Source organism: Carcharhinus amblyrhynchos, chromosome X (assembly GCF_965287045.1).
Source record: "Carcharhinus amblyrhynchos chromosome X, sCarAmb.v2.hapA, whole genome shotgun sequence".
Classification (NCBI taxonomy): Eukaryota; Metazoa; Chordata; class Chondrichthyes; order Carcharhiniformes; family Carcharhinidae; genus Carcharhinus; species Carcharhinus amblyrhynchos.
Window position 1 is genome coordinate 16,406,899 of NC_137359.1, and position 13,188 is coordinate 16,420,086.

The following is a 13,188-nucleotide window of genomic DNA, read 5'->3' on the forward strand; positions in this document are numbered from 1 at the left end:
CCTTATCCCTTTTTCTATTGGAATTATATCTACCTCCTTCCTGAAACCAGTTAATGATTCAGATTCCACCGTGCTATGGGGCAGTGAGTTCCACAAATTCACCCCCCTCTGTGAGAAGTAGTTCCTCCTCATCTCAATGTTAAATCTCGACCTATACCCTGTGATCTCTTGTTCGAGATTGCCCCACAACAGGAAACATTTGGTCCACATTTACTTTACCAATCCCATATCCCTCGATCAGATCCCCCTCATCCTTCTAAACTCCAGCGAGTACAAGCCTGTTTAATCTCTCCTCATACACCAACCCTTTCATCTCCGGAATCAATCTGGTGAACCTCCTCTGAACCGCCTCCAATGTCACTGCATCCTTCCTCAAATAAGGAGGCCAAAACTGGACACACTGCTCCAGATGTGGTCTCACCAACACCCTGTACAATTGCAACAACACTTCTCTACTTTTATACTCCACTCCCTTTGCAATAAATGCCAACATCCCAATTGTTATTTTCATACATGGTGGACCCGCGTACTGACTTTCTGTGATTTATGAACAAGGACACCCAGATCCCTCTGCCCTGGAAGCAAGGTTCGAGTGAGTGATCAAATACCTTGAAGAAACCTTTGCATCCTTCGCAGGTTCGCACGCCATAGTGTTGGCAGGAAGCGTTGTCTCCGCACACGGCACACTGGCCCTCGCTGGAAGGGGGATTGCGAACCAGGGGAGAGGAGATGGGATTGTCTATGACGATGGGGCTGTCCAGGAGCCGTGGTCCACGGTCCATGGGGAGGACGGGGAAATTCATGGAGGCTTGGTTGGCGGCATCGTAAGACATAGTGTCGACCAGTTGGTGGACTGGATTAGATCCGTGGGAGCTCGAGTCAAACTTCATGTGGCAATGCGGTGACTCTGAAGGTACCTGTTTAAAGGAAAGGAAGGAAAGCTGGGGCACATTCTTCTGCTGGTCGAATAGCTGATCCACCTCACTGTACTGGAGTGAGTGATGGGGGAAGGAATTGTCCCAAATGGATACTTGCTGCATTTGAAAAGCAGGGGTCGAAGGTGACGGGATGGAACAAGATCCGCTGTAATATTGAGAAGATCCGCACTGGGGTAACACTTCTTCTAAGTGCATGTTGATCGAGGCCGGATAGCAGCCAAACATTTGCACGTCCTCCACTTTGAATGGGGACTGCTGGTTGGAAAGCATCAGCTGGTACAAGTACGCGTCAAAGTCGCTACTATTGCTGTCAATGAAAGTGTTGAAGCTGGGCAGAGAGGTGGTGGCAGTGATCTCCGTGGTGGCTAGTTCCATTCCAAACTTGACAAACTCGGGAGTTAGGAAGTCAGCATTGTAGTCCTCATACGGTCCTGCGCCCTGTGGCAAGGTCCCATACTGTGCCTGAAGACAAGGCATCTCTGCAAAAGAAACATATGAAGACCTATTCAAGTTAGAGGGCATTTTGGGCCTTCCTTCCTTCGTCTTACATCGGGCACCGCTCACTCAAGACCCAAAGGGGAGGCAACTGGCCCAGTGGTATTAGCGCTAGGCTATCAATCCAGAAACTCGGCTAATAAGAATGTAAGAATTAGGAGCAGGAGTAGGCCGTTTGGCCCCTCGAGCCTGCTCCGCCATATAAGATCATGGTTGATCTTTTTGTGGACTCAGCTCCACTTACCCGCCCGCTCACCATAACCCTTAATTCCTTTACTGTTCAAAAATTTATCGATCCTTGCCTTAAAAACAACCAATGAAACATTCCAAAGATGTGCGGGTTAGGTTGATTGGCCATGCTAAAATTGCCCCTTAGCGTCCTGAGATGCATAGGTTAGAGGGATTAGCGGGTAAATATGAAGGGATATGGGGGTAGGGCCTGGGTGGGATTGTGGTCGGTGCAGACTCGATGGGCCAAATGGCCTCTTTCTGCATTGTAGGGTTTCTATGATTCAATGAGGGAGCCTCAGCCTCTTCACTGGGCAGGGAATTCCACACATTCACAACCCTTTGGGTGAAGAAGTTCCTCCTCAACTCAGCCCTAAATCCTTATTTTGAGGCTATGCCCCCTAGTTTGAGTTTCACCTCGCCAATGTTCTGGGGGACCCAAGTTCCAATCCCGCCGTGGCAGCTGGTGGTATTTGAATTCAACACCCAAAACCCTACCCAATTCTGGAGGGGGCGAGGTTCCCAGATCCCTATTGGCCTTGGGCGGAGTTTTACAATCTCACCCGGATGAGGCCATAAGATCCCACCCAATATCGGGAATTAAGAATCCACTGACTATCGTGAAACCATTATTGTAAAACCCATCTGGTTCGTTAATGGTTAAGTTTATTTATTAGTGTCACAAGTAGGCCAACATAACTCAAGGGACTTTCACAGTAACTTCATTGCGGTGTTAATGCAAGCCTACTTGTGACATGAGTAAATAGACTTTAAAAACACTGCAGTGAAGTTACCGTGAAAATCCCCTAGTTGCCCCTAGTTCGGGTGACGCTGAGGGAGAATTTAGCACGGCCAATGCTCCCTAACCAACACATCTTTGGTGTGTGGGAGGAAACCGGAGCACCGGAGGAAACCCACACAGACACAGGGAGAATGTGCAAACTTCACACAGACAGTGACCCAAGCCAGGAATCGAACCTGGATCCCTGGTGCTGTGAGGCAACAGTGCTAACCACTGTGCCACCGTGCCGCCCTAACACTGCAATGAAGCTACTGTGAAAGTCGCCACACTCCCGCGTCCGTTCGGGTACACTAAGGGGCAATTTAGCATGGCTAATCCGCCTAACCAGCACGTCTTTCGGAATGTGGGAGGAAACCAGAGCACCCGGAGGGAACCCACGCAGACATGGAGAGAACGTGCAAACTCCACACATTCAGTGACCCAAGGCCAGGAACCGAACCTGGGTCCCTGGTGCCTTGAGGCAGCAGTGCTAACCACTGTGCCACCATCCCTATGGGAAGGTAATCTCCCGTCCTTACCCGGTCTGGCCTACATGCCTGCGCCTGGGGGAACTCCACATCTGGCAAATAAACACAGAACCACACACGTACCCTCCTCCAACTCCCTTCCCCACCTGATATCCAGCCTGAAAAAGCAATAGGATTGTTGTAAATACCCATCTGGTTCACTAAGGTCCCCTTAGTGGGGGGAATCTGCTGTCCTTACCCGCTCTGGCCTACATGTGACTCACAGCAATGTGGTTGAGTCTCAACTGCCCTCAGGCAACTAGGGATGGGCAATAAATGTCATTAGACTTTTGAATGGACGTACCATATATTAAGCTGATCTTTCTCTACACCCTGGCTATGACTGTAACACTATATTCTGCACCCACTCCTTTCCTTCTCTCCTATGTACTCTGTGAACAGTATGCTTTGTCTGTATAACACGCAAGAAACAATACTTTTCACTGTTTCCCAATACATGGAACAATTCTCTGGCATGGCCTATCATTGGGGTAGGAAAGAAGCAGAGGAATCTCAGCAAATGTGAAGGAGGAAATAATCAGTAAAGCAAAACACCAAACCATCTTCATACCAGGTAACATCTGGCATCTCTTACTACACAATCCCCGAGTGTGGGCGTCTATCCCAAACAATCCAGAGTGTGATGGAATACTCCCCACTTGCCTGGATGGGTGCAGCTCCAACAACACTCGAAGCTCGACACCATCCAGGACAAAGCAGCCCCGCTTGATTGGCCCCCCATCCACAAACATTCACTCCCTCCACCACCGACGCTCAGTAGCAGCCGTGTGTACCATCTACAAGATGCACTGCAGCAACTCACCAAGGCTCCTTAGACAGCACCTTCCAAACCCACCACCACTTCCATCTAGAAGGACAAGGGCAGCAGATACCTGGGAACACCCCCACCTGCAAATTCCCCTCCAAGCCACTCACCATCCTGACTTGGAAATGTATCGGCCGTTCCTTCGCAGTCGTTGGGTCCAAATCCTAGAATTTGTTCCCTAGCATCACTGTGGGTCAACCCACAGCACGTGGACTGCAGCGATTCAAGATGGCAGCTCACCACCACCTTCTCAAGGGGCAACTAAGGGTGGGCAATAAATGCTGGCCGACCAGCGACACCCATGTCACATGAATTTTAAAACTTCCAAGCTCCGTCTCTTGACAGGGCCTGAATGCAATATGCAAAGCCCAGGCCAACCTGTTGTCAAGTTCCCCGTTTACCTGAGGAGTTCAATAAATGGACGACATCATAAGCAATGAATGTTGTCGACACGGATTTAAGTAAGGCTCTCGGCAAATTCCCTCCTGGTCGGCTTCTCTGGAGGATTAGTGAGCAGCACGGTGGCACAGTGGTTAACACTGCTGCCTCACAGCATCAGGGACCTGGGTTCAATTCCAAACTCAGGTCTGTGCGGAGTTTGCATGTTCTCGCCATGTCTGCGTGGGTTTCCTCCGGGTGCTTCGGTTTCCTCCCACTGTCTGAAGATGTGTAGGTTAGGTGGATTGGCCATGCTAAATTGCCCCTTAGTATCCAAAGATGTGTAGGTTAGGTGGATTGGCCATGCTAAATTGCCCCTTAGTATCCAAAGATGTGTAGGTTAGGTGGATTGGCCATGCTAAATTGTCCCTTAGTTCAGGGGTATTCGCAGGGTAAATACGTAGGGTTATGGGAATAAGGCCTGGATGGGATTGCTGTCGGTACAGACTCAATGGGCCGAATGGCCTCCTTCTGCACTGTAGGGATTCTGTGCTAAGCCAGCTGGCTAGATCATACCTTAACATGCGACCATAGCCCTCAACCCCTCAAAAAGAGACGTTTCCCCTCAATCTGCTCGTTCTCCTCAACGCGCTACAGCGCCATGCCTCTTATTGACAAAGAGCAGATAGTCTGAAGAGGTTCCTGTGCTTAAATCATGGTTGTTCTGCACAAGGGCAAACTGGGATTTTCAACTGGGATAAGACATCTGGCTTGGGGGCCACCTGGTGGCCCTGTTAAGCTTCTGCAGCCAATTTGAAGGGAATTTCCTGAACTGTGTTGTACAATCCAGCCACTGAAAGGTGCATAGAATCCGTTGAAGGAGGCCATTTGGCCCATCAAGCCTGTATCATCAACAATCGCACCCAGGCCCTATCCCCGCAACCCTGTGCATTTACCCTACCTTGTCCCCCTGACACTAAGGGGTAATTTACTATGGCCAAACCGCCTAACCTGCACAGCTGTGGGAGGAAACCGGAGCACCGGCGAAAACCCATGCAGACACGGGGAGAACATGCAGAGTCCGCACAGACAGTGACCCAGGCCGGGGAATCGAACCCGGGTCCCTGGCGCTGTGAGGCAGCAGTGCTAACCACTGTGCCACCGTGCTGCTCATAATCAAAGTGGAGAATGTTTGTTATCTGATTGATGGGGGAGCAATTGCTTCAACAGCAATCTGCAGTGCAATGTTTGTCAACAGGAATAGCTGGGAAGAAGTTTACACCTGGCACGGTGGCACAGTGGGTTAGCACTGCTGCCTCACAGTGCCAGGGACTCGGGTTCAATTCCCAGCTTGGGTCACTGTCTGTGTGGAATCTGCATGTTCTCCCCGTGTCTACATGGGTTTCCTCCGAGTGCTCCGGTTTCCTCCCACAGTCCAAAGACGTGCTGATTAGGTAGATTGGCCATGCTAAATTGCCCCTTAGTGTCAAAAGATGTGTAGGTTAGGTGGATCAGCCATGGAAAATTGCCCCTTAGTGTACTTGAACAGGAGTGTGGTGACTAGGTGATTTTCACAGTAACTTCATTGCAGTGTTAATGTAAGCCGACTTGTGACACTAATAAATAAACTTTGAAACTGAGGAAGTAATCATGGAATTCGATCCTAACTGCTAACCCAGGGAGATCTCTCGACTAACATGCCTCAGCCATTGCGGCTCCCAACTACTTAACTCCAAAACCTCTGGCAGAAACCAACCTTTTGTTGAACCCACCCCTGCGACAGCTCATCCACAGTCTCACCGTCAGATTTTCCTGCAAATGTGTAATCTCAAAGTTCAGCTTTCTGTACCCCTCAGGTTTTCTATTTAATTTCAAAGACGACTGAGGTTTCTTTTTTTCTCTCTGTCTTAAGTTGGAACAAGTTATTAAAATAATAAATGAAATGTGCCAGCTGCATCGTTCTGAATCTTGGGGCTGGCCTTTTACAATGGTCATCTAAACCATCTCCAAAAGTATAAGAGGTCCCCTTGGCACAGAACGTAACAACCAAAATACCACTTCAGATGTGTGCAAAGTGATATGAAGGGTGCACCCTGTGTGTCCTCCAACATAAAGGACACCATCAACTTGGCATCCTACACTGACACATACTAAATCTCTCCGAGCTAAAAAAAGGCAAACAGATTACAAGGACTTCTTGCTCGGTGTAACATTCATTAGCCCGGGAGTTACTGGATAGGCAGAAGGAGCAGTCAGCTAGCTGCAAGTGGCTTTCCCAAAGGTTTAGTATATGTTACCCTTCCTCATGAGCCGCAATCCTCCTGTCCCGCCTGCCACGGGAATCGGAGCAGGCGAGGGGCGGACAATGAAAGGGTCCATAGGCCCCGGGGAGGTTTCTATGGTTTCGGGCCGTAAGATCCCACCCACAGAGTGATTTACAGTGTCGGAAGAGACCATTTGGCCCATTGTGCAGGCTTCTTAGTGGAGCAGTCCAATCAATCCCACTCCCCTGCCTGACGCCCATACGATGATGGTTGACGGAATGTCTTTGACTGCCTTTGGAGAGTTCTGTCACTTTCTTAAGTTTATTTATTAGTCTGAAGTAGGCTTATGTTGACATTGCAGTGAAGTTACTGTGAAGAATCGTCACACTGAAGGAGAATTGAGCATGGCCAATGCATCTAGTCAATACAACTTTGGACACTAAGGGGCAATTTAGCATGGCCAATCCACCCTAACCTGCACACCTTTGGATACTAAGGGGTAATTTAGCATGGCCAATCCACCTAACCTGCACATCTTTGGACAATAAGGGGCAATTTAGCATAGCCAATCCACCTAACCTGCACATCTTTGGATACTAAGGGGTAATTTAGCATAGCCAATCCACCCTAACCTACACATCTTTGGATACTAAGGGGTAATTTAGCATGGCCAATCCACCTAACCTGCACATCTTTGGACACTAAGGGGCAATTTAGCATGGCCAATCCACCCTAACCTACACATCTTTTGACTGTGGGAGGAAACTGGAGCACCTGGAGGAAACCCATACAGACACGGGGGAAGAACGTGCAAACTCCGCACAGACAGTGACTTGAGCCAGGAATCGAACCCAGCTGTCTGTGAGGCAGCAGTGGAAACCACTGTGCCACCATGTAAGAATGGGCAACAAATGCTGACATAGCCAGCCATGCCTGCATCCCATGAAAGGATAAAGAAAACAACACCAGTAGTCCTAAAAAACTCAGGGACGCCTGGTATCTTCCTTGGCCTTCCAGTTCAGGCCTGGAATCAACTGGCTTCAACACTCAACATTTTCTACCACGTTCAACATCAGTAGGCACCTGTTCTGTGACTGTGGCCCTTCAAGTGAGGGGAAAATAGATCCTACAGAGGAAAAGAAATCCACAGCAGAGAATGAGCCTCCGAGGTAATCCTTATTCCTGAATTATGCAGCTCGGAATTTGCGAGATGTCAGAGCAGAGCCACTCCCTCCCTCGGTTAAGTAGGCTTGAAGCACTTCCAAAGCCAGTTAGTCAGGCCTGGTGGCAGAATAAAGACTGTTCCTTCCTCAATAACCCACCTCGCCACTGAGTCACCTCATTTTCTCCTCTTGGCCTGTCACGCTGTGCAATTGTGGTCAGGACTGGCCTTAGCCCACGACGCCCCTCGTCCCTGCCCAGCCACACCATGAGGAAACTCGAAGCAGGAGTCGGCCACTCTGCCCGTCGAGCCTGCTCCACCATTCAGTACCAACTTGAGGTGGAGTTGCCAGTGTTAGACTGGGGTGGGCACACTCAGAAGTCTCACAGCACCAGGTTAAAGTCCAACAGGTTTATTTGGAATCACGAGCTTTCGCAGCACTGCTCCCTCAGCCGGATAATCCCATTGGACTTTAACCTGGTGTTGTGAGACTCCTTACCATTCTCATCATGGCTGATCATTAAATTCCTGATCCTGCCTTCTTCCCCCTCCATATAGAAACCCAACAGTGCAGAAGGAGGCCATTTGGCCCATCGGGTCTGCACCAGCAACAATCCCACCCCAGGCCCTAACCCCACAACCCCACACATTTATCCCGCTAATCCTTCTATCCTACACATTCCGGGCCACTAAGGGACAATTTAGCATGGCCAATCAGCCTAACCTGCACATCTTTGGAGTGTGGGAGGAAACCGGAGCACCCGGAGGAAACCCACGCAGACATGGGGAGAATGTGCAAACTCCACACAGACAGTGACCTGAGCCGGGAATCGAACGCTGGCGCCGTGAGGCAGCAGTGCTAACCACTTCTTGACATCACACGTTTTGGCCTCAACTGATTTCCGTGGGAGTGAATCCCCACACACTCACCACCCTCTGGGTGAAGAAATGTCTCCTCACCCCAGTCCTCAAACTATGACCCCTAGCTCTGGGCTCCCCCCACCATCAGGAACATTCTTCCCGTTTGGGTGTGGGATGGGCGAACAAGCAAGCTCGCCAGGGAGAGCGGGCACCTCACCAGGGCAGGGGGCGGTGGGAAATAGAAACAAGACGTCACCGTGTGTACGGAGACGGTGCCAACTGTGCCCACCTTAACCTCACAAGGTGTGGCTCCTCAAAGACTCTTATGAATCATAGAATCATAGAATCCAACAGTGCAGAAAGAGGCCGTTCGGCCCATCGCGTCCGCACCAACCACAATCCCACCCAGACTCTATCCCTTTAACCTGATGCATTTATCCTAGCTAGTTCCCCTGACACTAAGGGGCAATTTAGCATGACCAATCCAATCCCGGAGGAAACCCAAAGTTTGCTATTTCTACCGACTGCTTATGCTGCATACAATCTAACAGATTATTAATTTCAAGAAATGAATCTTATTTTTGACCAGTTTTCTTCACTGTAGCCATCAGTGTCTGCCATGAACTTTCCAATGGGACGAAAAAGATAGTGTACCATACTCTGACAGGGCAGTGACAGAGCTGTTATTTTCCCTGGGTAAGGAATCTAGAATATGAAGACCAAGAGAAGGGGTAGCCTGCTTAGGGCTGAGATTGAGAAATCACAGAACCCCTACAGGGCAGAAGGAAGACATACGACTCTTGGTGCTCCCAGGCATTGCCAACTGGTGTTGAGGTTACAAAGCAGCATCTCACGTCAAGCCTGCCTTGCACGCAGACCAACGTGAAACCCGCCAGTGGATGTCGCCATGGTTACCTTCAGTAGGTCACTCCTCGCCATGCCAACGAGAAGCTGAAAGGGTAAATAACTTGGACGGAGACCGCTTGGCACCATGCCAGTTCAGATAGGCTTGGAAAACAAGGCAAAGTGAAGCCAGTGGAAAGAAAAGGGGTACTTACTGCCACGACTCTTCGCTGACCCACCTGGCCTGAGACTCTGTAACAACGCTAACACCCTCGATCTCCGTGGTGTGAGAGATGACGTTATAATGCTGCAACTTCTATTCTAGAGTTTGTGACATCATTTGTTCAAAATCCTTTGGAACGCACAGAATTGGGTTTAACGGACGTTGCCATGACGCAATGAGGTGAGGCCAAATGTGAGGTAGCCTGGCTACCTACTCATGCAAGCATGAAAATGCTCTTTGATCGTTTAAAAATACACGCATTCAAAAGTCTGTCTCCCATTCACCTGTCGTTCCTGTGCTTTCCTATCTACACTGGCTCCCGATCCGGGAATTTTAAAATACCCACCCTTCCCTCCCAATCTCTGTAATCTCCTTCACACCTCATGTCCCTCTGCATTTGTCCAATTCCTCCATTTTCTTTTACACTGCTCCATTGTCTTTCGCTACCCAAACCTCTCGACTTCCCTGCCCAAATTCTCTTTCTATCTCTCTCTCAATCTCTTCCTTAAAATCTACCTCTTTGGCCTCCCTTTATTATTACACCATCATTCCCATAAAACTCATCTCCAAACTCCGTGGCCTGGGCCTCGGCTCCTCCCTCTGTGACTGGATCCTGAACTTCCTCACCCACAGACCGCAGTCAGTAAGGATAGGCAACAACACCTCCTCCACGATCATCCTCAACACCGGTGCCCCACAAGGCTGTGTCCTCAGCCCCCTCCTTATACACCTCTGACTGTGCGGCCAAATTCCCCTTCAATTCGATTTTCAAGTTTGCTGATAACATCACTGTAGTGGGTCGGATCTCAAACAATGACGAGACAGAGTACAGGAATGAGATAGAGAATCTGATGAACTGGTGCGGTAACAATAATCTCTCCCTCAATGTCAACAAAACGAAGGAAATTGTCATCAACTTAGGAAGCATAGAGGACAACTTGTCCCTGTTTACATCAATGGGGAGCAAGTAGAAAGGGTTGACAGCTTCAAGTTTCTAGATGTCCAGATCACCTGTCCTGGCTCTCCCACGCTGACACTATAGTTAAGAAAGCCCACCAACACCTCTACTTTCTCAGAAGGCTAAGGGAATTTGGCATGTCAGCTACGACTCTCACCAACTTTTACAGTTGCACCATAGAAAGCATCCTTTCTGGTTGTATCACAGCTTGGTATGGGCTCCTGCTCTGCCCAAGACCACAAGAAACTACAAAGAGTCATGAATGAAGCCCAATCCATCACACAAACCAGCCTCCCACCCATTGACTCTGTCTACACTTCCCACTGCTTTGGAAAAGCAGCCAGCATAATTAAGGACCCCACACACCCCAGACATTCTCTCTTCCACCTTCCATCAGGAAAAAGGTACAAAAATCTGAGGTCACGTACCAACCGACTCAAGAACAGCTTCTTCCCTGCTGCTGTCAGACTTTTGAATCAACCAACCTCATATTAAGCTGATCTTTCTCTACACCCTAGCTATGACTGTAACACTATATTCTGCACCCTCTCCTTTCCTTCTCCCCTATGTACTGTATGAACGGTATGCTTTGTCTGTATGGCGTGCAAGAAACAATACTTTTCACTGTATCCCACTACATGCAACAATAATAAATCAAATCAAATATTAAGCTGATCTTTCTCTACACCCTAGCTATGACTGTAACACTACATTCTGCATCCTCTCTGTTCCTTCTCCCCTATGTACTCTATGAACAGTATGCTTTGTATAGTGTGCAAGAAACAATAATTTTCACTGTATCCCAATACATGCGACAATAATAAATCAAATCAAATATTAAGCTGATCTTTCTCTATATCCTATCTGTGACTGTAACACTATATTCTGCATCCTCTCCGTTCCTTCTCCCCTATGTACTCTATGAACAGTATCTTTGTATCGTGTGCAAGAAACAATACTTTTCATTGTATCCCAATACAGGTGACAATAATAAATCAAATCAAATCAAATCAAACCTTTGGGTGACTTGCCTTAATATTTCTTTTTGCAGCCCAGTATCAAATTCTGTTTGAATGTTAGTCTCGGGACACTGTCATTGTGCTTAGAGAGTCTTGTGTAAACGTGAGTTGTTTAGTCCCACACATCAGTGGTTGGTTCCTCTTTCAGCTTCTCACATGGCGGGGGGGGTGGGTGGTGGTGTGTCACCACAATGCTAGTTGATCAGATCATATGGATATAGCGGACGATTTTACAAGGATGTCCATCTTGCCATTACCCCCTGCCCGTTGAATGAGCCTGGGGACTGGCACCAATGTACACTGGCCTGTTGCAGCCAACCACCCAGGGCCAGCCAGCTCAGAGACATACTCCACCTCCGCTGGTGACACGCATCAGTATTGTGTGATCGTTACAGATCCAGTACATCATGAGCTTGAAGGCCATATCTGTCCCACAGCAGGGAGAAGGAAGGGAGAAGTCTGGAGGTACATGCTGAAATAGCTCAGTTGGGAGCACGTTCAACTGAAGATTGAAACGTGTCTGGTTCAATCCTGGATTTGGGCACAAGCCCACACGCTGCTTTTCTTTTGGGTGGCACAGTGGTTGGCACTGCTGCCTCACAGCGCCAGGGACCTGGACTCGGGTGACTGTCTGTGTGGAGACTGCACGTTCTCCCCATGTCTGTGTGGGTTTCCTCTGGGTGCTCCAGTTTCCTCCCACAGTCCAAAGATGTGTAGGTCAGGTGGATTGGCCATGCTAAATTTTCCCTTAGTGTCCAAAGATGTGCAGGTTAGGTGGATTGGCCATGTTAAATTCTCACACAGGGTACCTGAACAGGAGTGTGGTGAGTAGGGGATTTTCACACCAACTCCATTGTGGTGTTAATGTAAGCCTACTCGTGACACTAATAAATTAACTTGAAACTTAAGTCATGCTTCTGGTCAGCCCTGAACTGCTGTCACGATCCTCCTGAACTGGCTGGTGAAGAGACAAGAGAAGGTTTCCAATCTGTATTTACTTCAGTTTGGAAATGGACTGGGGAGGTGTGGGCTGGCGGGTGGAGAGATTGTGAAGGAAACAGACAAAGAAAGAAATGTCAATCCCTCAAAATGGTGGAATATTCACACCTTGGGGCATTGGGCATGCTGTCACATTTTGTTATAGTGTAAACAATCTTTAAATGGAGCTCTTGCAAAGGAAACTAATTATTCCTGCTGGCGAGTCTGCTCTTGGGGATTGACATCACAATATATAGGGAAACAAATCGTTTTAATTGATGTGAAAATGTGCCAATTACCATCTGTGGTTTTAAAGTTTATTTCGTGTCACAAGTAGACTTACATTAACACTGTAATGAAGTTACTGTGAACATCCCCGAGTCGCCACATTCCTGTTCGGGTACACTGATTGAGAATTTAGCACGGCCAATGCACCCTAACCAGCACATCTTTGGACACTAAGGGGCAATTTAGCATGGCCAATCCACCTAACCTACACATCTTTGGACACTAAGGGACAATTTAGCATGGTCAATCCACCTAACCTGCACATCTTTGGAGTGTGGGAAGAAACCAGAGAGACCGGAGGAAACACACGCAGACACAGGTAGAACCAGCAAACTTCACACAGACATTCACCCAAGCCAGGAATCGAACCGGGATCCCTGGTGCTGTATGGTAGCAGTGCTGCCCACTGTGCCACTGTG

At 48.6% G+C, this 13,188-nt stretch overlaps 1 protein-coding gene across 3 annotated transcripts in view; it reads right to left on the minus strand.

Annotated features, from left to right (window-relative positions):
• LOC145361936 (nuclear receptor subfamily 4 group A member 1-like) overlaps positions 1 to 13,188 on the minus strand; it is a 58,166-nt gene that overhangs the window by 36,085 nt on the left and 8,893 nt on the right. For 2 of the 3 annotated variants that reach the window (XM_080217921.1, XM_080217923.1), the window contains exon 2: positions 609 to 1,417. In XM_080217921.1, the coding sequence (XP_080074047.1) occupies positions 609 to 1,415 (807 nt within the window). In that variant the 5' untranslated portion in view covers positions 1,416 to 1,417. Of the gene's footprint in view, positions 1 to 608; positions 1,441 to 13,188 lie in introns of all 3 variants that reach the window. The other variant, XM_080217922.1, reaches the window with a different exon arrangement.